At 36.8% G+C, this 23,229-nt stretch overlaps 1 protein-coding gene across 1 annotated transcript in view; it reads left to right on the top strand.

Annotated features, from left to right (window-relative positions):
- Nucleotides 1–15,786, top strand: part of Rttn (rotatin) — a 152,234-nt gene extending 136,448 nt beyond the window's left edge. Inside the window, exons 44-49 of the mRNA XM_005373054.1 lie at nucleotides 631–757; nucleotides 3,566–3,768; nucleotides 6,935–7,202; nucleotides 12,953–13,056; nucleotides 14,286–14,355; nucleotides 15,360–15,786. Of these exons, the coding sequence (XP_005373111.1) occupies nucleotides 631–757; nucleotides 3,566–3,768; nucleotides 6,935–7,202; nucleotides 12,953–13,056; nucleotides 14,286–14,355; nucleotides 15,360–15,445 (858 nt within the window). The 3' untranslated portion in view covers nucleotides 15,446–15,786. The remainder of the gene's footprint in view (nucleotides 1–630; nucleotides 758–3,565; nucleotides 3,769–6,934; nucleotides 7,203–12,952; nucleotides 13,057–14,285; nucleotides 14,356–15,359) is intronic.
- The last annotated feature ends 7,443 nt before the right edge of the window (nucleotides 15,787–23,229 follow it).

Raw genomic sequence — 23,229 nt, 5'->3', positions numbered from 1 at the left:
GTAGTTATGTATGCATGCACACATGTACATGGGTGTATACATTCTTATTTTAAAAACATACATTCAACTATATTTTACCTATATATTGTGCTAGAGATAACTGAATTTTATAATAAAGACTGAATTACCTAAGAGTTTGTTTAACCTAATATTTAGAGTAGATACTGGTATATTGAAGTTACTCAGAAATAGTAATTTACTTCTGGTATATAAACACACACACCAAGGAGAAAGAAGGGACAGGGTGGGGAGGGGTAATCAGTTCATTAACCATTTCTTGCCTGTGTCAGAGCCTTTACAAGAGTTTATTCATTGTTGGAAGGCAGTACTTTCCTGCGTAATTTGCACATTTTAGAAGCTGTTTTTCTTCTCATATTGGCATATCCTAGCTACCCCAGTGCTGAAGAGACTTTCTAAAACTGGCCAGGCTTATGGTCAGAGAAGCCACATGTAGAGCCATGGAGGCCAGAGACAAGAATCTGTCTGTAGTACTCTGATGCCCCTTCATAGGAATCAGAACAAAGATGAATTTACCATTTGTCTTACGTTGGTGACAATTTTGGGTGCCTTGAATTTAAGTTTGAATTTTTATGTACTTAGACTGACAGTTGTTCTTTCGTGTCCACACAGGAAGCAGCTCTTGCAGCTCAGCTAGTCCCTGTCATGCATTCTCTGTGGCCCTGGCTGTTAATGGATGATTCATTGATGCAAATTGCCTTGCAGCTACTTTGTGTCTATACTGCAAATTTTCCAAATGGTAACTAAAATCTATTATTTCTTTTTAGTAGTAAACTAAAATATGAGTTTTATGTAATGTTAAAGTGGGCTGCAAAAAAAAAATACATATTTTGAGTGTTTCCCTACTTAGCAAGGATGTGTTGGTGAAAGCAAGGGTTCCTGTAGATAGTACAAGAGCAGACAGATATTTTGAGGGTATGTTTATTGACATGGGAAAGTTACTGGCCAGATCAGGGAACTAAGAAGGTGGAAAACAAAAGGAAAATGGAAAGGGTAAAAATTATGGTGTGAGACATTGAAAGCTAGGTGAAGATAAAAACTTTCGGGGATTCTAGAACAGGAGACTGGCATGACGAAAATTAGTTAAAGGTATAGTCACCCTTGTAATTGTTGGTATCTCTGGTGCTTCTGCTTTATTCATTCACTTGACAGATTATTGAGAGCCTACTGTGTGCCATACATTGTGAGTTCTGATGAGAGTGATGGAAATTAGGACAGATCAGCAAAGCCTCAGAGGCCAGAATAAGGAGTTTGGACTTTTATTTCAATGCGAGAGGGTGTGCCATCAAAGGGTTTAAACTGGGGAGTAGCATGATCTAATTTGTGTCTGAAAAATATCACTTTAAGTGGCGTGTGAAGAAGTGATGGCCCTAGAAGCAGAGAGACCAGTTTGAAGACAAACTGAGGAGGCCTGGGTTCAAGTGGTAGATGAAGAGATTGAAAAAAATGGAAAGATTTGGTAAATGGCCCAAAAGAGGAGTCTGGAGAACGTACTGATTAGAGGTAGGAAGGAAAGAAAGGTATCCAGGATGAACCTCATTTGTAGAAATGAGCCTGAGAAGCAGATTTTATTTGGAGGAGGAAGTAGAAAGCAAGAATTCTGTTTGGTCATGTTATGTTTGAGGTGTCTGTGTTCATCCAAATGAAGATATTAGGTTGGATTGATTCAGTGGAGATGCAAAATTGAAGATAAAAAATGATGGGAGTTAACCTATTTTTGCATAACAAATTACCATAAAGCTTAATACCCATGAACATTCATGTAATTATGTAAAATTCATTGTAATTATCTCATAGTTTCTATAAGTCAGGAATCTCTTAGTTTCTATAAGTCAGGAATCTCCTACTTTCTGTAAGTCAGGAATCTTGGAGGGGGTTATGTTGGTGATTCTAGCACAGTCCCTTACAGGCTACTGTCACTGGGCGTCAGTTTCCTGAATCTGACTGGGGAGGAAAACCCAGTGCAGCTGTTGGCAGCCTCAGTTCCTACCCATGTAAGCCTCTCTATAACAGCAGATGACTAGGTGAAGGGGCCCAGGGCATAAGTAGAGTGTTTTGTAACCCAGTGACCCAGTAAGTGACCTCTCTACTGGTAACATAGTCTCTTCTATGGTAACCCAGTCCAACTCTTGACACTGAGGAATGAACAGAAGTAGGAGCCTCAGGAATCACTGTCTTGTAGATTGTATTTAAGGCCACAGGGTTGTTTTCAGTTGCCCTAGGAAAATGTTTAGCTAGAGGAATGCAGTATCTGTGCTCTGGGCATACCTTCATCTGGAATTGGTCAAAGGACAAGGAGAAGCAAAAGATAGGGAAGGAATAGTCCATGAGGTAAGAGTGCAGCCAGAGACCAGAGAAGACTTGCTTGGGTGGGTCAAATGCTGTGTAAAATTCAAAGAAAATGAGAATGGAAACAATGACTGTTTGGTATACCCAAGTTAATATTCTTGTTCTGAAGAGCAATTTTAGTAGCATCCTGGGGTCAGAATCCTATGGGCTGAGGAAAGGAAGTGAAGACATAGAAGAGACACTTTTTCTATTGTATTATCTTATTAAGGGGACAGGGAAATGGAGCAAGAGATGGATGTAGGGTCAAATGAGGAAATGTCATTTGTTTTGGATGGCTTTAGGGCATGTGCTTTGAGAAGAGAAGTCAGGAACAAATACAGAGTGGGGAAAAGCTGGAGCATGCGCTGAGAAAGAAAAGAAAGGGATGGCTGCAATCAGGAACATAGATTGGTAGGGGTGGTAGATTTGATGAGAAAGATAAGAAATTTCCTTCTGAAACTCTGCTTTCTTCATTGTTGGTGAGAGTGAGCAAAGCCATGGGGTAGATGCTTCTGAGAAGGGAGGAGGTGTGGAAAATACCTATTGTAGAAGAGGGAAAGCGAACTCACTAGGGAAGTGAAAACAAATTTTTGGTCAGGTTACCTGCCCATGTACAATTTATAGTCAGAAATGGGAGGTGTGACTGGTCAGCAAGCGTCTTCTTTGAACAACATTCAGGAGAAAACTCATCACCCTGGAAAGCCAGGAGATACACCTGTTCGCTCATGCTACCTGTAAGCTCTGTGACTTGAGCAGCCCACTGGCTTTTCTAAGCTCCTTTTGTTTACCTGTCTACTATGGGAAATAGTATTTGTCCTGTTCCCACTTGAGGTGTATTATGTTCTTCATTCATCTCTTCTATGAAACAAAGGCATTAGACCAGGTTATGTCCCATTTCTAAAATTATTTTCTTCCGTGGAGGCTTTTATTTGAGATGTCTTCTTTACAAACTATTTTGAAAAGCTATTACATGTGATTTATTATTTAAAAAATAAACCTAGTATTTGAAATGCTCTATTGAGGTAATTAGGTGCTCAGTGAGGACAGTAAATCTATTACACTGAATGTGGTAGACATCAGCATTAGCCTTCAGTGCTAATTTGTAGTTCACGTTAATGGCCAAGTCATTCTGATACACGGATATGCTTTACCATGTAGTGTTTTTAAAAATGAAACAGTGGAACTGAGATGACATGGTGATAGACTGTTGTTTTTGAAGGTTGCAGTTCTATTTGTTGGTCAAGTTATGGACAACATCCTGTTCACACTGCACACAGAGGAGTCCCCAGCAACTCTCTGATGCTGTGTATCCTAAAGCTGGCTTCTCAGATGCCGCTTGAAAACGCTGCTCTACAGCAGATGGTTTTTATGTTTCTTTCAAACCTGGCCTTGTCCCATGACTGTAAAGGAGTAATTCAAAAGGTAAGTACTTAAACTCTCCTGCATAACATAAAAGAGATACTTAGTAAAGTAAATCTAATCAAAATTTAGAATTTAATTTCTGGGATAAATTTATTATGATCTCAACCCATTTTATTTTAAATGATTGTAAGAAGTTCACTATGTAAAGCTCGTTGACAGGTGATACTGAAAAGCAACAGAACCTAGGCTATGATCATGCCATTTCCTTTTAGGTTGTGTTTATTAACTTTAGGATTGTGTTTTATCTCTCAAAAGTGGCAGTTTTAGATAGATAGCTGTTTGCATTTATTTGAGATTATAAAAGTAATGTATTTGATTTTTAAACAAAAATTGAGCAGTAACTGTTTCAGTTCAGTTTACATTGACAGAATGGTTTATGAAATTGCAGTCCCTTTTGCCCCAGCTAGACATTAGCTTTTTTGTGATATAATAGGCAATTTTATGAATTCTCTAGGACTCCTATTACAAAACTTGGTTCCTTATTACTGATTTGAATTTAGAGTACTTTAAAAGGGAAAGAATAAGTTAAATATATTTTAATATACATATGCAATTAGTCTATATTTAGATGTATGTCAATAGAATCCTTAATTGGGAAAATCCCTTAAACTTTGAGTATGATCAGACTGTCCATTTCTTATTAGTAACAATAATTTGAATGCTTCTGTTTCTTTTGCTTGAATGCCAAGATCAATTACAAAAGTTGTCTGCATTCCTAACAATTAGTTCTCTTTTTCCTCTATTGTTCCATTTCTATGAGCCCCCCAAAAGGTAGTTTGAACAGAATCACCAAATAGGTAAAAATATGAGTCTTATAAAGGAAATGAATGATCAACCTTAGGGTAGAAAATATTCTCAGTGGTGTACTAGAGCCAACTTCCATTGACTCACGAGTATCATTGTTAAATTTTCAGAAGTTCTGCAGCGCAAGTGACATTGTGTTATCTTGAAGTCAACCATTGTGGGAGTGTTGCACCATGTAGTTCGGCAAATATTACAAATTATAGATCCCTCTTCCCCTCAGAGGAATCCATCATTTATTTACCAGCAAACAGCTGGTTATTACCAGCAAACAGCTGGATAGCTTCTTCATATTTATGTTTTCTAGTATGCCCTTAATACATGCATATATAAACACATGTACATACATAATGTCCTGTATATGTCTTATGTGCGTATATTTAAGTATTTTTTCTTATATGCTCTCGTGTATACATACGACTTTCAAAAGGCGAAGTCACCTTGGACTGGGTGTATGTGATCACCACCCTTCAAAATGAGAGGCGCACGTGTGTGAGAGCACAGATCTGGAGTCAGTGCTTGCCACCCCTTTGATCTACAGTGTATTGGTAGGAAGCAAAGTAGGAACTGCCAGATGGAGTATCAGTGCTAATCTCAAGTCCAGTATGCAACTTTGAGCTGGGGACTGATTCCTTTTAAGCTTTAGTGTTTTCATTTTGTTTTTTTCTTTTCATTTTTATAATTAGGTGAAATGATCTCTAAGATATCTTCAATACTGAGTTTATGAGTCTGTTACTGTACTTAAGAATATTTTGATACCAGTGTTTGCAGAGTAGATCAATCTAATCATTTTCTGTGCTCTAATTAGGAAACTCCTGAGACTTCCTCTGATGCATTAAGTAATAACAAGCCCCAACACTTAAATTTGCACCTCTCCATATTTATCAGTAGATATTAGCAAGTGCTGCTAGTGCTGTCATACAACCTAGGTGCCAAAGTGTCTCTTCTGTCTCCCGTGGTACATTTCTACACATTCTAGCTGGTCTGTCAAACCACTTAAAAATATCGTTAGGCCCAGTGAAAAGGAGCAATTCTCAGCATGTTTGCATCTTAAAGCACTGATAGATATTTTATTACCTTTGTCACCCCCAAATCTCCAATATCATGGTAGCATCTATGAGAAAGGCAATGTATGCATCTAAAAAGCCTCAGTTCGGACTGAGAGATAATAAGTAGGTTTGGATGACAGCAGGTGCCATTCAAAGTGGACAGATAGTTTACACATTTATTTGTTGCTTAATATTGTTATTGATGCTCTAGCTCATTTCATCCTTATTCTTTTTTTCTTTAAGTTACTAAGGATTAAACCTAGGGCCTTTGCCATAAACTACATCCCCAGCCTATTTTTTAGGCTGGGCTCACTCAGGTCTTACTAAGTTGCTCAACCTGGGCTCTAACTCATGGTCCTCCTGCCTCAGCCTCTTGACTGCTGGGATTACAGTCCTGCAGCACCAGGCCCAGTCCTATTTCCTTTTTATACTCAGGAACTTTTTATGTAAAAGTATTATAATTAATTTGATAGATTAAAGCCCACATGCTGATTTAGAACCAGAAGAGCCCAAGAAGAAAGCTAGAATACATTATTAAACAGAGCGGGGGAGGAGTTATTCTGTAGTTATAAAAGTTAAGTGATTGCATATTATTTCTAAAATACCAACTGTCTGTGATTTCCCTACTGTGATTAAGGACTTGTACTTGATACAGTACTTTTATATTTTTTTTGCATATAGATTATTCTATACAGTAATTTATCTGTGGCAGAGATTTTACTTGAAAGTTGAAAATGCTTACATTTGAGTAATAGCACTTCCTCATCTCTAAGTTTAATGGAATAATAGGTAGTCGTGAGAAATTAACTATAACGACAAATACAAAAATGACCCATAGATTTAAAAAAAAAAAAGAAAGCACTTGTAGATATAATGATAAAAATGCCCTCACTGCTACCAGAGTTGTTAACCAGTATCCAAGACTATTTTGGGTTTTCCCCCCATAACATATCTTTTACTGAGTAGCAAAATCGTCAGAAAGTATACAAAAAAAGAAAACACAACAGGCCTAACATGTTAATCCCTAACCTAAATTATTTACGCTAAATAACTGAGTTGACTATCATTTGTTTACTTCATCCATCTTTAGGGAGAAAATTAGCAGAAATTAAAATCTGAATACTATTTTGTTCTTCTTACATTGTCACTTACACCTTGAACTAATATATCTGAAGCACTTAGAAGGTATTGGAGAGAGAGAAATTAAAATTGGGAAAAAGAGCCTCAATTGCTAGTTAACTGATCACCAGAGGACTTGGAAAATAATGAAAAAGACCCAAGAAGAAAAACACTATTCTCTCTCCCTTTATCCACAGAGTAACTTCTTACAGAATTTTCTGACTCTGTCATTGCCAAAAGGAGGAAACAAACACCTCAGTAATCTGACCATTCTTTGGTTGAAGTTCCTCCTGAATTTGTCATTTGGAGAAGACGGGCAGCACATGATCCTGAGGCTCGATGGCTGCTTAGACTTACTGACAGAGATAAGCAAGTACAAGCACAAGAGCAGCCCTCACATACCTCTTCTTATTTTTCATAACATATGCTTCAGTCCTGCTAATAAGCCCAAAATCCTGGCTAATGGTAAGTATGCGCAGTACATACCACACACACTTTTATAAATATGGTCATTCGTAGACTGTTCCATTCAGGTTAAAACACAAAATACTTGGAGAATTTCACAGTATCTATCATGTGCACCCTGTGTTAAAGGTGCTGTATGGGTGGTAGGGACTGTGGGAAAGAGTCAGGCAGGGCTTCAGTCTTCCATGAGATTCCTGGAGTCTCATGGTGTTAGCCAGGGGGGAGGAACCGTGGGCACGAGCACTCTGACTTTGCCTTCTGCTTTCCTCCCATCTTTGCTTGCTGTTGCTCTAACTCCCCGTCATCTCCACTCTGTCTTTGAGCAAATGCTAATGCATCAGTGAAGACTTTCTAGAACAACCAGTTAAATTGTAAACTCCACTTGCGTCCTTCTCTGCCTCCGATCCCCTCTCTCACTTAACCCTTTCCTTGTTTTATTTCTCTTCATGGCTCCATCTCCATCTGATGCACTATAGGTTTTATGTGTATGTGTTTATTCTAAGATTCTCACACTGGAACATAAGCTCTCAGGGAACTGAGAGGCTTTTGTCTACTGGATTAATCTACACCTAGGCTTGTCCCTGTCACCAGTGAGCACTGCACTTGCGACTGGGACAGATCCCTAGAGGGAGGAATGTTCCCGCCCCAGGCCCAGTGGTAAAATTAGCCTTATGGACCTCATTCTCTGAGATGCAGGGTAGATGGGGCCAAAGATTAGTGAATTGTCAGAAAAAATTTGAAGCAAAAAGAGAATTGGGAAGCTCTGTATTATGTTTTTCACTTAATCTTTTCTAAGTCTTGTTTTTTATGAAACACAGAATTTTCCAAGTGAATTAATTGACTCTGCTTATATTGTTATGTGTACAGTAATGATTCTATTTTTCTGATACTTATTGAATTGCTAGAAATAATTTATAGAAAAAGTTGTAAAGTTCAGTCAGCATTTAACTTGCATGAGTTAAGCATGGACTTGTACTCTGCATTCCCCCTCCACTAACGCTCTACCACTGTGGGATGTACATCAGTGGTTTTATTTCCACCCTCTCTCACTGCCAGGCAGTGAAATGGTATGGGAAACATCTGTTGTGGTTCCTCATACTATGAAGCTACTCAGTAGTATCTCTCATTATTTCCTTACTTTCTCAGAATAAATTTCTTTTCTTTAGGGACCACTTAATACAATTTTATTATTGAGAGAGTAGAGCAAAGGAAAATCTTTTAGGGAACTATAAGAGAAGTCTGTTTTTTTCATTTCTAGATTCCTTTGGATTTATTTGTAGCATTTTCTTGTAGGCAGCAATGTTCTCTCTCTGTCATTAGCCTGACGGAGAAAGATCCAGCTTTGCTGAGGAGCTTTGCCCATTGAGTGGAGAACTGTCCGGGATGCCACAGGCTTTGCCGCCCTCTCCCTGGGCATCTAGAGAGGAGGGCTTAGCAGAGCTAGCTAAGTTAGAAATCCACCAGGAAACCTTTATGATCCTGATGAGCAGCACCCAGGCGTTGATGCTTAGGAGTGTGTGTTGGGACTGGACCTTACTATTAAAAATAGATCCACAGAACTCCTTTTTCTGGTAATGTCAGGCTACGTCTCTAAAAACAGTAAAAACATGCTGAATTAGGTATGTTAAATTTCACTTCAAAACAAAGAACTGAAGACAGTGGGAAACTTCCAAGCCAATTTTAATTGAAAGCCTGTGGCCCAGACAGGTAAGAAGTATATAGAAAGTTCTTTGTCTAAGGATATTTGCCAATAATGTATGTTTAGCTTTTGTTCAGAGGTGGCAAGGAATGGGTTAACAGATCAAGACCTTCCAAGGTAGGGGCTCTTACTGGCCATCCTGCCCGTTTGAAGCTGGAACTCCAAAGAAGCATTCTGTTAGGAGAAGGGTGAATCAGAATTAATCCTTAAGCCCCGGTCCAGATGACTATAAAGAAAAGGTACCACAGGCTGCCATTCCCAGGGATGCATGATGTTACTGAGCTAGGAACTTGATTTAAGGTGATTCTTGATTGAGAGTGCCCTTGAGTGTTTAGCAAAAGCAAAATGCTGGGGCTGGGGATTTAGCTCAGCGGCAAAAGCGCCTGCCTGGCAAGCGCAAGGTCGTGAGTTCGGTTCCCGGTACCAGAGAAAAACCAAAAAAACAAAAAAAACAAAAGCAAAATGCTTCTCTGATGGATAAAGAACAAATTCATACTAAACCTCAGGGAACCTACCACAAATAATTTTTTAACACATTCACAATGGGGCTATAATTCATATGTCTCACTGCCAGGTGGCTTGAACCGCTGGCCATACATAGCTGACTGTGCATGACTGTACCAATTCTATCACCAGTGGTACAGGCCACCTGATGGGACAGTCATGCACATATCATTGGTGGTTCAAGCTGGCAGGAAAGTGTCAAAGCATTAGCCAGTAAAGCTGAAATGTAGTCGGGTACATTAGGAAACTTGGCAACACAGGACAAGCTGGAAAAAAAATATCAACTTCTCTGTCCAGACTCAAATATTAGGATCATAAAGCATAGACTTAAAAATACTTTACTTATATCATATGTAGGTAAATAAATGACAAGGTTGGAAATATTTTTAGAGACTGGGATACTGAAAAATTGAAAGATTTGAAACTAGAAGTTCTAGACCTTCACTGAACAATGTGGTAATCAGCCACATATAACTACTTAAATTTAAATTAATTAAAATTAAATATTCAGGTTGTCAATCACACTAGCTACATGTGGCTAGTTACTATCTTAGACTTCATTGACTATTTTTTTTTTTTTTTTTTTTTTTTTTTTGGTTTTTCTCCGGTACTGGGAACCGAACTCACGACCTTGCGCTTGCCAGGCAGGCGCTTTTGCCACTGAGCTAAATCTCCAGCCCCTTCATTGACTATTATAAATGTTTCTGTCATTGTAGGAGGTTCTGTCAGATAGCATAATCCTAAGACCTTTAATAGTCAAAATTTTAAAATTAATGTATGCCTGGTATTGATAATATCAGGTTAAATATAGCAGAGTAGAAAAGTTAGGAAATGGAAGATAGAGCAGAAAAGTATTACCTATAATGCAGCAAAGGAAGCAAAAAAGATGAGAAATTATTAAAAGAATAAAAGATACATGCTTTAGCAAATATATCAAGAAATATGTATTTTAATGAAGTCCTGAAAGAGAACAGAAGAGGAAATATTTAAAAGAGATGATGACTACAATTTCTACAAACTATTCTAAGACAAATACAAAGATTGAAAAGACCCAGATAATTCCAAATAGATCAATGTAATAATTCCTTCCTACATACATTGTAGTAAATCATTGTAGAAAACCAAAGAAAACAAGATGAAATGGACATTTGTCGGGACAAAGTAAATTAGAAAATTGTATTGAATTAGAAAAAGAAAATTAAAAAGTCCAGTAACTATGAAAGATGGTAAATTAGTCAGAAGCCTAACCAGTCCAGATGGCTTCACCAGTGAGTTCTGCCAAACATTGAATCAAAAAGTAGTTCCAAACAAATACAGACTGTTCCAGAGAGCAGAGAAAGATGAGATAGCTGATCATTTCATGAAGGTTGCATAACTTTGTTAAGCAAGACCTAACAAGGACAGAGTATTTTGGTAAATTTAGCTACTAGCTCTTGGAGAGTGAAAAGAGTGGAATATATAGAAATTTCATTTATATATATAAATATATATATATGTATATATGTATATATATATATAAATACAGAGTCTGCCAAAAATATATAAACACTTCAGAAAAACTTGTATAAATATTTTAATACCAAATTTATTGAGACATAATAAGATTAATACAAGTTACCTTTGGCCTCTACAATTATAAGAGGTGCTCAAAGTGGTGCCCATTAACTTCCAGATATTTATTAGTATAGAGAACTGCTGCTTGGGTAACCATGGTCATTGAGATTGCTGCAATGCATTTTCGATTTCTTCTCAAAGGCCAGCAGTGTAGTGAGTTTTCTTTGATATATGATATCCTCTGGGGTCTCCCATTTAAGTGTAACACCATCTGTTGAAAAATTATCATACTGTTCTTTTTTTTCCTAAACCATGTATACATTTATTGGTGGACTCTGTATATATTACTAGTGTGAAATAATACTCATAAATTCTGTTTGGATCTCAGCACTCAGAATGCTGAGGCAGGAGGATGGTTGCAAGTTCGAGACCAGCCTGGGCTACAAAGTGAGCTCAAAGCCAACTTGAACTACATAGCGAGACCCTGTCTCAAAAAGACTAAATAAATAAATAAATAAATAAATAAATAAATGAAAACTATATGGCCAGTTTCTCACAAAATACTACCATTGATTTTTCTGGAACTTTTGTATCCGTAGTCAATTTATGGTTCTCATTTGACAGACAGAACTGTATCCCTAATCTCTTTTCCCAATAAGTTTATCATCCTTTAATCCAATAGTAATAGACTATTTATAACTATTTTTCACCCCTGTGCAAAATGCATTCATAAAACTGAAACCCCTTTCAGCTTTACCACTGAATCAACCTTGATTTATAGCATTTGTTGATTTTTGTGGCGTGAATATCTCATTATTGCTGATTTCACATTACCAACATGAATCTCTAAACGTGTAATTATTGAATCAGTTAAATTAAGAAGGTAAAGATATTTAAATATCATAATTATTTTAATTACATTTTACTTACTTTTAATTACTTCATAATTATTTAACTACATTTTACTATTATATATTCTGATATTGATGTTTAAATGGGAGTTCAGCTAATCAAGTTAACCATCAAGGTGAATCATGACAACAATACAAAAACTAGTAAGTTCAAATATGTATATACAGGATAGTTAACATGGTTGTTCTACTGTCTTCTATTTCTTTGCTGAAAGAAACTGTCAATGAGTCCTTGGTTGATCAGTATTGCATGTCTATATCTGTTTTCATGAGAAGCCACTTTGAAGATATCAATATGTAATACAACAAGCATTGTTAATTCCCTACCACTTTGTTTGTAACTCTGTATTGTCTGTACTGTTCTTTTGCTATTTTGTAAAATGTTGTCTGTCTGTTAATGTTTTCCTCCTTTTATTTTTAAAATGATAATAAAAAACAAATATTGTTCTGAAACACACTGACAATTAGCTTGGAAGTAGGCTTTTCTAAATTTTCACTTAAAATGAGTAGATTGGTGCAGATAATTAGTGATTCTTGATTTCTACTCTGGCTACCTTTGTAGAAAAGACATTAAATAAGTTTTCCTCTGACATCCAAAATTCCTCTAAAATATTTAGTTCTTTTTTGAAAGAATTAACCAATGTAGTATGTCTTGATTATTGTTATATACAGTAGACCATCTTATGGGATATGTTACATAATGGTCTTTGTGTTTTTTTCATGAGAGCAGATATAATTTCCTGTATTCTAGAATATGAGCTACAATTGAGTAACTCATTAATATAACCCATTTATATACTTACATTTGTACTACTATTATCTTTGAATGTGCTTTTATTGAACTTGCGCCGAAAAGCTTAGGTCACCTTGATATCTCCGATCTATACATTCTATACTTGCCGTAAAAATAATTTGTTTTGAGCTGATCCTGCCACATACCACAAATTATAAAAGACTGTGCCAGTTTAATGATACAGCTTTGTATATGTATTCTAATAGGGAAATGGGGATATCTAGCCAGACTGAGGTAAAGAAATATAATGTGTGGAACTGAGCTTTTTCTTTAATGTGTACGTTTCTAGAAAAGGTCATTACTACACTAGCTGCCTGTCTGGAAAGTGAGAATCAAAATGCCCAGAAGATTGGAGCAGCTGCACTTTGGGCTCTCGTTTACAATTATCAGAAGGTTAGTTTTTGAATCATTGTTATACCTGGGGTGGGCAGGGAAACAACTGGACTAGGTCTCTTAGGCTCCATTCAAGGATTTCAGAGCAGCATCAAAAGAAAGAAAAGTGAAACCAGAGACTCCTGTTCCTTTTGTTCATTCATCCAACTAGTAATCTATCAGTGGAGAAATTTTTTCATTTCATTGTTTCATCAGGATGTCACATTTCAGAAGAATATGTTTTATGAGTTTCCCTGTTAAATTTAAGATAATTTGCCTCTTCTTCCAGTTTTAGTGTAGATTATTTCTTCTAAAAGGTGATCAGGGAAAATGCATCTTGACATAAAACTAAAAACGCAAGTTTTTTCCAGTTACATCATTGACTTTTCTCTGATATGTATCATCACTGAATTTGAAATTTGCTCAGTTCTTGAAGACTACAGCAAAGGACCTGCCCAGAGAGAATGGCAGCTTCTCTCCTCTCTCCTGTGTCTCTCTCTCTATCTCTGTCTGACAGCTCCCCCATCTCTGGCCTCTGTTTTTTGTGTTTTTTGGTGGGAGTAGGGGTACAGACATCTCACTCCTGAGAGAAACACCCATGCATACCTAGTGGTGAAGTAGTAAACAGACGGCAGTGTTAGGACACACAGCATCCTAGACTGGTGTTTCTTCGGCCAGGCTTCCCTACTGGCCAGACTCGTGCACAGAGGGTCAGAAGCTGCCCGGTCCTCGCCTGGATGTTTCCTGGGCCAAGCACAAGAGATAACATTTTGTAGTTACTCAATAAATATTTGTTGACCTACAACTGACCCGTAATGTTTGAAATACTTCATCAGAAATACAATTGAAGGAATATGAAATATTGAAACTAAAGTTTAAAATTTATATAAAATTGAAACTAAAGTTTAAAATTTATATAAATTTTAAACTGGTCAACTTTAGTTTCATAATTCAAGATATATTTCCTTAGGTATTTGGTTAGCACTGCCCATGTAGTTAATAGTCGGTTCACAAGCACTTTTGTTTGCAAACAATTTGATCTGCAAACAGAAGTTTTTGGCAAAGTTTTATTTTTTGTTTACAAACTCTGTGTCACACAGAATCTTTCCCATACAAATGCAGATGTGGCCATGTTTTCCAGAATCGTGGAACAAATTAAATTCGTGAACTGAGGTACCACTATATTGTGTTATCCCGATCCTTAACATATAGAAGTAAATCTAATTAATGGATTTTCTATTTGTCTGTAGGCAAAAACAACTTTGAAAAATCCATCAATAAAAAGAAGAGTGGATGAAGCATATTGCTTAGCAAAGAAAAGTAAGTTTTATTTTTAATGAGGGTACAGTTAAATTTGGAAACTACTAAGAGCACTCTTGTTACTAAAATACTTGAACAGACCATGACAAAATAATTTTTTACACTGTTTTACTTTTAAAGAGTATTTTTGTCAAAGTACTGTAAGAAGTGCCAGTATTTGGTTTATGCTTTTCATTATAATATTTTAAAATAATAAAATGTTCTTATAGAAGGTTTCATATATAATAGTTTCTTTAAATGTATCCGTGTTCCTTCTCTAAGTCACTTTTTTCTTCCAACAAAGTTTCTTTGCCAATGGCTGCCACTGCTAATGTGTGTTCGTAGGTGATAAACGTAGGGCCCAATTAGAATTGACCTTGAACAAACAACTTTGATTTAACATGAGGGAGTTGAATGCGTCTTCCAAGAATAGATCTTACCACCCCTGTGTTCACGTTCCTCTGTGATCTGCATGATTTGAGAGGGTTTCTCTTCAATGCAGGTTAGGGTACTTATTTTAAGTGACACCTGTTCTCAATGACCATTACCCTGTGAACATTTTTTTATTTCAAAATAACTGAACTGTGCCTTTCCTGTAGTATAAGTGATCTGTGGGTTGTTAATCTGTGTTTCTGATTTTTTTTTAAATAGAAGAGAGGTTTTGGTTTATTTTCAAGTACAACCATGAATTTCTGGAGGAATTAAATAATTGGGTTACATGACAGTTTGTGCTTTAGGAAGGGCCATACATTTAAAAAAAGTAATGGTTTACCTTTGGGAGTATACTTAATGTCTATTAAGACAGTATATTTTTAATTCCCTTTGGCTAAGTAATAATAAAAAATAAATATAAATTATGTAATTTCTAAGTATTTCAAATGTAAACTATTCTTATAATTCTCATATATTAAAAACTTAAGTAGAAACTTATGTATAAATCTTATTCATGTTTCTCTAAAAGTACCTACCATTCAGTGTAGAACTTAAGTTTAATAAACTACTTTTTCTATACTCTTTCTATCTAGCTATCTCAAACTCAGAAGAACACTCTTTAAATTCATACTACCTGAAATGTCTTGAGAACCTCGTGCAGCAGCTCAGCTCTTCCTGAGTGCCATGAGGTGCTCCACCCCAAAGCTGACAGCCAGCCCATAAAACTGAACATGAGGCTGCTTTGTGTGGTCACTACTACCTGAAGATCTGTCTGCAGAGCACTGATGTGCTCCCTTCCCTGTAAGAAATAGAACTGGACACACTGAAAGAAATGGAATTGGTAACATCTCATCTCTGTCCATTTGTGGCAGCTCTCTTGCAGTAATAACAGCTGACAGGAGATGGTGGGATAAGGCACAGAAAGTTCTGGCAGTATAAACATTTTTACCCTTTTCTATGCAATTTTATCTATAAAAATTATATTTAATAATTATTTAATAAAATAAAAACTTTTTTAGAAACTGAAAATTGACTATTCATTGCTGCTTCCAAGTTCTACCAGTTTTATGAATATTGATTATGGAATTAAGAGAAGGCATTGTGTTCTGTTTGCTTTTTCTTTTTTAAAAGAATTTTGACATGAAATTTAGCTCTTGTCAATACAAACCTTTATTTTTCAAATTTTTATCTTGTCAGTAGCCTATATACTAGTGAAGGATATATGTATGTAGATGTATATAATTTTGTAATTTCCATAGACAATTTTGAGTGATAGTAATTACTTTCTAAATGATTTATAAGTAAAATTTTAATTTTCACCTGTCAGCTTCCGAAAGGCCGTGGGACGAAGAAGGAAGAAGTACAGTTGTTATCATGTAGGTCTGGGGTAAACGCTAGCTGACCCGAAATATGCAGAACAAACCTGAAAATATAGGAGGAAGCTCTGCAGAGCATTCCACTGTATAACTCTTAACTAACATGTAGTTTTACTTTGTACATGTATTTTAATTGGCATATAATTGTACAAATGTATGAGGTATAATGTGACATTTCCATACATGATACAATGTGTGATGATTAGATCAAGGTATTTGCCATATCAAACACTTTAGTGTTCTGAGAATGTTCAAAAACCTTTCTACCAGTTTATTTTGAAACATATGGTTAATTTTTGCCAACCATTGTTTCCCTAAAGTGCTACTGAACTTTAGAAGTTATTCCTTCTATCCAGTTGTATCTGTTAAATATCCTCTTCTAATACATAGTTTTAAATTTAGTACTTAAACCAAAATCAGCCCAAGTACAGCTCTCGCATCTGTAATTGGAAAATCTGAAATCCAAAATTCTCTGAAAGCCTCAACTTTTGAAATATCACCCAAAATGCTTTGAAATCTGAAACTTTTGAGCATAGGCATTCAAAATATTTCAGTATCAAGATTCAGCATACTCCATAGGTAAAGACGAGGCAAATATTGCAAATTTCAAAAAAATTGCAAAATGTAAAACATTCTTGTTCAAACCATTTGGGATAATAGATACTCAGCCTATACCACTGGTTTTTAGCAGTGTCCCCAATGCTTGAAAGAAGTAAAAATTGTATCTATGAAACCAACAGAAGCACAGAAAAAAAATCCCATGTACCTTCATCCATCTGAACTTCGATAAAAGTTCTAAAACTAAATGCTGGAGAAAAGATAGCCCTTTTTAAAAAATGGTGCTGCGAAAACTAGTTATCCACATGTAAAAGAAAGAATCTAGACACATGTTTCTCACCCTGTACTAGCAACCCAAATGTCCATCCACTGAGGATTGGATAAGAAAATTGTGGTACTTTTATATAATGGAATATTACTCAGCTGTAAAGAAAGATAAACTCTAGGCTTTTATAGGCAAATGGTCACAACTAGAGACCATACTCATAAGCGAAATAAATCAAACATACATGTGCAAGCACCGCATTGTTTCTCTAGTGTAAAGCCTGAAAGAGTTAATTTAAACTAGGAGATATGATAGACATTGGGAATTGATAGGAAAGCACTCATAGGTAAAGGATAACTGGAATATGGGAAAAGAGAAGGGAAAGAAGGAGAAAGTTTGTATATATGTATATGCAGGATAGTTAACACAGGTGTTCTACTGTCCTGTATTTCCTTGCTGAAAGAAACTGTCAGTGAGGCATTGGTTGATTAGCTTTGTATGTGTATATGTGTTTTCATGAGAAACTACATTGAAGATATCAATATAGTTGAAGATAGAGAAACTACATTGAAGATATCAATATGTAATACAATAAGCATTGTTAATTCCCTACCACTCTGTTTGTAACTCTGTGATGTCTGTACTGATCCTTTGCTATTTTGTAAAACGTTGTCGATCTGTTAGTATTTTCCTCCTTTTATTTCTAAAAAAAAAAAAAAAAAAAAAAAATCAAAATGAATCAAAGATGTAGGTATAAAAACAGAAGCACTGAATCTGCTGGAAGTAAAATAGGTAAAACAATGGAAGACATAGGTGTAGGTAAGGACTGCATCCTGAACAGATAAGAGACAACTTACAGAGTGGAAAAAAATTTGCTAGCTGCTGCTCTGATAGAGGACTAACATCTGGAATATATAAAGAATTCAACAAGGTCAGACTCCCAAAACAAAAGAACCAAGCAGAAAATGAGCAATTGAAATGAAAGACACCTCTTACAAGAAGTACAAATGACCAATAAATACATGAGCAGAAGTGCAGCATCTGTGGCCACTAGAGAAATCAAAACAACACTGAGATTCCACCTTACTCCAGAAAAAATGGCTATCATCAAAACTCAGAGAGCAAATGTTGGGAGTTGTGGTGAGAAAAGAATCCTTCTTCATTGTTGGGAATGAAAAGTAGTACAACCACTTGGAAAAATGGAGTTTCCTTAAAAAGCTAAAATAGAAATTCCATTTCACCCAACCATACCTCTGCTGGGTGTCTTTCCAAAGTAGTTAAAGACTAGTGCAGTGATACAGGCATACCCGAGTTTATCGCAGCAGGCTCATGATAACAGCTCCATCTTGGAAGTGGCCTGTATGTCCATGAACAGATGAATGGGTAAAATTTGGTATTTATGCACAATAGCTATAATACTCATCAGCCATAGAGAATGGTAAATTCGAGTCATTTTAAGGAAAAATGGATGCGCCTTGAAATCACGATGCTAAGTGGAATAAATCTGACACAGGTTAAATACCATGTGGTTTCATATGAGAAACCCAACGTAAAACAGTAAAGTATACATAAAGGATATAACTTAGTTTATAACATATATAATTTAAATATATAAAATTTAAAGTATAAATAATTTTAGCTTAAAAGATAGAGGGTAGGAAACGGGGAGATTGTATGGACATGGGATGGGGAATTAGGCATGACAGGAGACTAGGCAGGAGAGGAGGAGAAGAAGTAAAAAGAGTGAAGATATGCTATATATGCACTAATTCCCCAAAACAAAAGTAATTATTATCACAAGTATCACAAGCATGCTGCTAAAACAGTGGGCGAAATATATATATACGCTATACATATTGTATATTATATATACATGTTCATACATATACATGCTTGTTTAGGGAAATACTTTAGAAAATTGTTTACTAATGATTATAGTTCACAAGAAAAAAGAACACTTTATATTAAGTGCTGTTAGTAAACTGCTATCAATATAATAAACCCTTTGGTCTTATTTAAGCTGGAAGTATGAGGACAAAATATGTGCTACATACTGAAATTGAAACAGGCAAGTTTTGTTGTGCCTGAGAGTTGTTGACTGTTTTATTATTTTGATAGAGGGTCTCACCACATAGTCTAGGTGCCTGGAACTCACTATGTTGCCAGGTTGGCCTGGAACTCAGCAATCCTCCTGTTTCTGCCTCCCACGTGCTGAGATTACAGGCCTGCCCCACAACTCCCGGCTCAGAACTATCGATTAAAGTTCTGAAAAATAAGCTGGGGAGCCCAGAAATTTCAGAGCAGCCAAGATTAATCTGAAGCAGTGGACATGCCAGTCATTCTAGAAAACTCAGCAATTCTAAGCACAATAATCATAGGAATCATCTTTCTCTTTTCTCCTGATTTATTATATTCTATTTTTTTTTTTTCCTTTTTGGTATTTCCTTGTAATGCATGTATAACGTCCACGGAGTTTCTTCTGTCCTAGGCACGACTCTCAGAACTTTTATTATTTAATCTATCTTCTCTGAAACACTGTTATCCGTTAAGTAAAAATGAATACATGGAGATTCAGAGTTGTAATTTGTTCACTGTCTATTCTGGTGAATAGTTGAGATTGGAACTGAGCTAATAAGCATTACTTATTTCTTAACTGTCACGTTATACTCTCCCCACCCTCTGTTGAAATGTTTGTCATTGTATTTGGATGCCTTGTAATCTTAGAATGAGGAATAGCTATAGTCCACGCCCCCCCCCCCAGGAGTCCCTGTAATACCATGGGGACATTTGTAACCCATTGACCAGGGTTTGGATCGTCGTGTTTCCTTTATTCGAATTCACCTGCTCTGGAAGGTTTGCTACCAAGTGGAAACACAAGTGGCAATGAGAAGGAGCTGACAGGCTCTCTGTTGATTCACACATCCTGGGTGAGGCAAACTGGCCTTTGTTTTCCCTGCTGAGGTGGTGGTTCATACAATTTTCAGAATTCACTGATTAATGTTTAAAAAGCAGACAGCACACTGTACTTCCCTAACCCTAATCCTAACTCTGTCTTTGAAACCAGGACATGAGTAGCCGGATAGAGTTACTCCTAGCTGAGGCCTTTTCCCCTCTAAGAACTTTGTTTCCTTTTGTTTCTTTAAAGCTGGGTGTACTTTGCTTCTTTTCTGTAGTATTATGAAAAGAATGGAGTGAAAAATAGGAATTTTCCTATTTTACTCCAAGTGACCAATTTTCCTTTGAATTGTTAAATAAACTATTTATAGTAATTTTCTATGAAATAACTTAGGCATTGTGGCTGCACTTTGTCCCCAATTCCTGAGGCGACTAGCTTTCCAAATCTGCTTCTTGATCACATTTGCAGAACGATGGATGAGAGTAATGATTAGTATCTCTGCTTTGGTCATAACCAGTTCAACCTGTAACTGCATCAAGTAAATGCAGGAGCATGAGACAGTGGTTGAGAGTAGAGTGTTCTGGAGTGCTGGGGAGCTGGAATCAGCCATGTCCCCTCCACTGCAGCCTCTGGAAACCCTAGAATGGGCTCTTCAGCCCTAATTGGGGACAAAAAACCTACCCTGTAAAGAGTTGTTGAGAGTTCTAAGTGTTTAGCACAGTACCTAGTGCATAATTGATTGTCACTTAGATGTTATCAATGATTAAGGTAAAATTCCCTCCAAATCATGTCTCTATATTTAAAGCGTTAAATCTGTCCTTGCAAGCTTCCTGTCCTTCCTGGGAGATGGATGTACTGTGAAGTATGCTGTGCTGTCAAAGCCAAGGTTCCAACATTCTAAGAGGATGTCCAGCACGGAAATGAATGGTCAAGGCCCTGGGTACAACTGTTGCGTGTGCTTGGGTGATCTGGTACATTTTATTCTTCTGCTTATCAGGTTTTCCTGATTGAATGTCCGTTGGTAAATATTACTTTCTCTATTTGACTAGAAAAAAGGGAAAACTCAGAAAAGTATAACTACCAGACAAAGCTCTTCTGAGCTTCGAGAACGCCCCTCTCTGTGAGAAGCCATTTCTTCTTTTTACCTGTTGTTGACTTTCTGTGATCCAAAGAGTAAGGGAAATTGATGATAAAATGCTGTTTTTTCTATTTACCAAGGAAACTTAGTCTGGAGGACTTACCATTCATTTTTTTCTGTGTTAAAAATGATTCCTTACAGATAATTTCTTATACAACTCAAGTAACAAATCGTGTGGAACTGGGTGAGAATATGCTGACCCTTGAGGCTCAGAATGTACAAAAGACTGTGCCAGGACCCCAGGAGTTCTGCGATTTAGCAATAACATACACACGGAGCTCTGTGTGATCATGATTTAAGTGTTCCCTACATTTATGTTGAATTTTGTTTGCTCCTGAAAAAATCTGTTTTAGAAAAAAATCTTTTCTCTTTTCAGAACAATCTTTTATAAAATGTCCTATGATAACATTCAATAAGTGCCCTTTTAATTTCGCTGAAAAACAAGAATATGTGTTTTAAAATAAACTCTAACGAAAGCATTTTTTTTCATGCATTTCTTCCTTTACAACAGCATTTTTACCTTTTTTCTTTTTCTTTTTTTTTTTTTTTTTTTGCTGCCAATGGTTGTGCCTTTGGTTTATCTGGTTCCCATTTGAATTTGGGCAGCAGTACTCAGTGTTCTGGTAGCAGATTGCTTATAGCTCTGTGTAAATTCTGGAAGCATTTTAAAAAGCTCTATTGAAACATTCATCCTTTAGTTTACCATGGAAAGAAATAGGTTATGAATGGAACTTACTATTTTTTTTTCTGGTCATGTTCATGAAGATTGGATTGTAAAGAATCCAGATCTATAGTGAGAATCAGGAGCAAAAAGAAAATCAAGACATTTTCAAAAATGTTTATAGTTTTGGCAGAAAGAAAGTATCTGTAAAGTTGGGGCAAAAAAAAAAAAAAAGTATGGTGGCTGGAAAGATACCATTAAAAAGAAGTTAGGCACTATCAGGAGGATAGAAAAGACTTCTGGAAGGTATCTCAGGAAATATGACCCCACCTATCACAAGCTCAAGGGTATAAAAGGTAAACTTCTTTGAACGAACTTGCTATTTGAAGAAAGCCCCAGCGTCCCTTGCTTATTCAGGACTGTCTTAGGAAGTGTTTCCCCAAATTCAGCCATTCAGGCCCTCAGAAGCCTATGCAGCTGTGCTCCAAGGTGGTCAGGTTACTGTGAAAGCTGGTGGCAGAACTTGGTGTCATCTATGTGGTGCTGATTTTTTCAGATATGTAGAATGCAAGAGTTGTGGGGCCGAGGAGGTTTCACCCAGATTTCAGAAGCCTTGAAAACTCAGACAAAATGGTATGCCAGGGTCACAGTCCCCACCAGGAGCCCATGAACTAGTGATGCTTGAAGCTATGAGACTGAAGTTGAAGGTGCAGTGGAAACCCCAGGAAATAAGAGATGTCAGGATTGTAGAGTGCTGTCTGCTAAGGAAAACTGCAGGCACCGAGCAGAGCCAGCCCAACAGAGAGTTCCTGTGGTCTGTGACTAGCAGGGCCACAAGGTCAGGGCTGCTCAGGCCCTTTGGAGCTCACATCTCACCACAACCTGGCTGGGTACTAGATTTCATGTTTTTCCCATTGGATGTCAGTCTTGCTTTAGTTCAATTCATTTCTGTCCCCCTATTCTTTTGGGAGTGGGAGTGTTTCTCTGGTGCCATTGTATATTGGAAATATTTGACTTTTATTTTTACAGGGCTCTGGATTTTTTGGCAATGGTGAAATTGTTAAGACTTTTGGTAACTCTTAGAAATGGACTAAATGCATTTTACATAGTGAGATGGACATGAGCCCCTTGAATGTTATGTTTAAATCTAAAATGTCCCCAGTAGTCGCAGGTGTTTGGAAGGTGATTGGATCATAGAGGTGCCCAGTGATGAGTTCGTAGGTGACTTGCTATTAGGGTATGGAGCCTGGTTAGTGGCTGGTCACTGGAGGATGACCAGGGAGGGTGTATTATCACTGGTCCTCTCCTCTCTGTCTCTGCTTTTTTGCTGCTATTGTTTTAGAAACTTTCTTCTGACATGTTCTTCTACCATGCCTTTTTGATCTTAGAGTCAGCCAACCATAGACAACCCATTGGAACTGTGGCCCAAATAAGCCTATCTTCCTTTAAGCTCTGAGTATTGAGTATTTGGTCGCAGGGATGGGAAAGTGACTAATACACCAGTGTAACTTTTAACACCTTGTTTAAAGCTGTATCTGTTGGGAAAAGCCATGCTTTTATAGAGGCAAA

Source organism: Chinchilla lanigera, unplaced genomic scaffold (genome assembly GCF_000276665.1).
Source record: "Chinchilla lanigera isolate Chin_1 unplaced genomic scaffold, ChiLan1.0 scaffold00001, whole genome shotgun sequence".
Lineage (NCBI taxonomy): Eukaryota > Metazoa > Chordata > Mammalia > Rodentia > Chinchillidae > Chinchilla > Chinchilla lanigera.
Note: the sequence above shows the minus strand (reverse complement) of the source record. Positions and strands in the feature narration are given on the sequence as shown.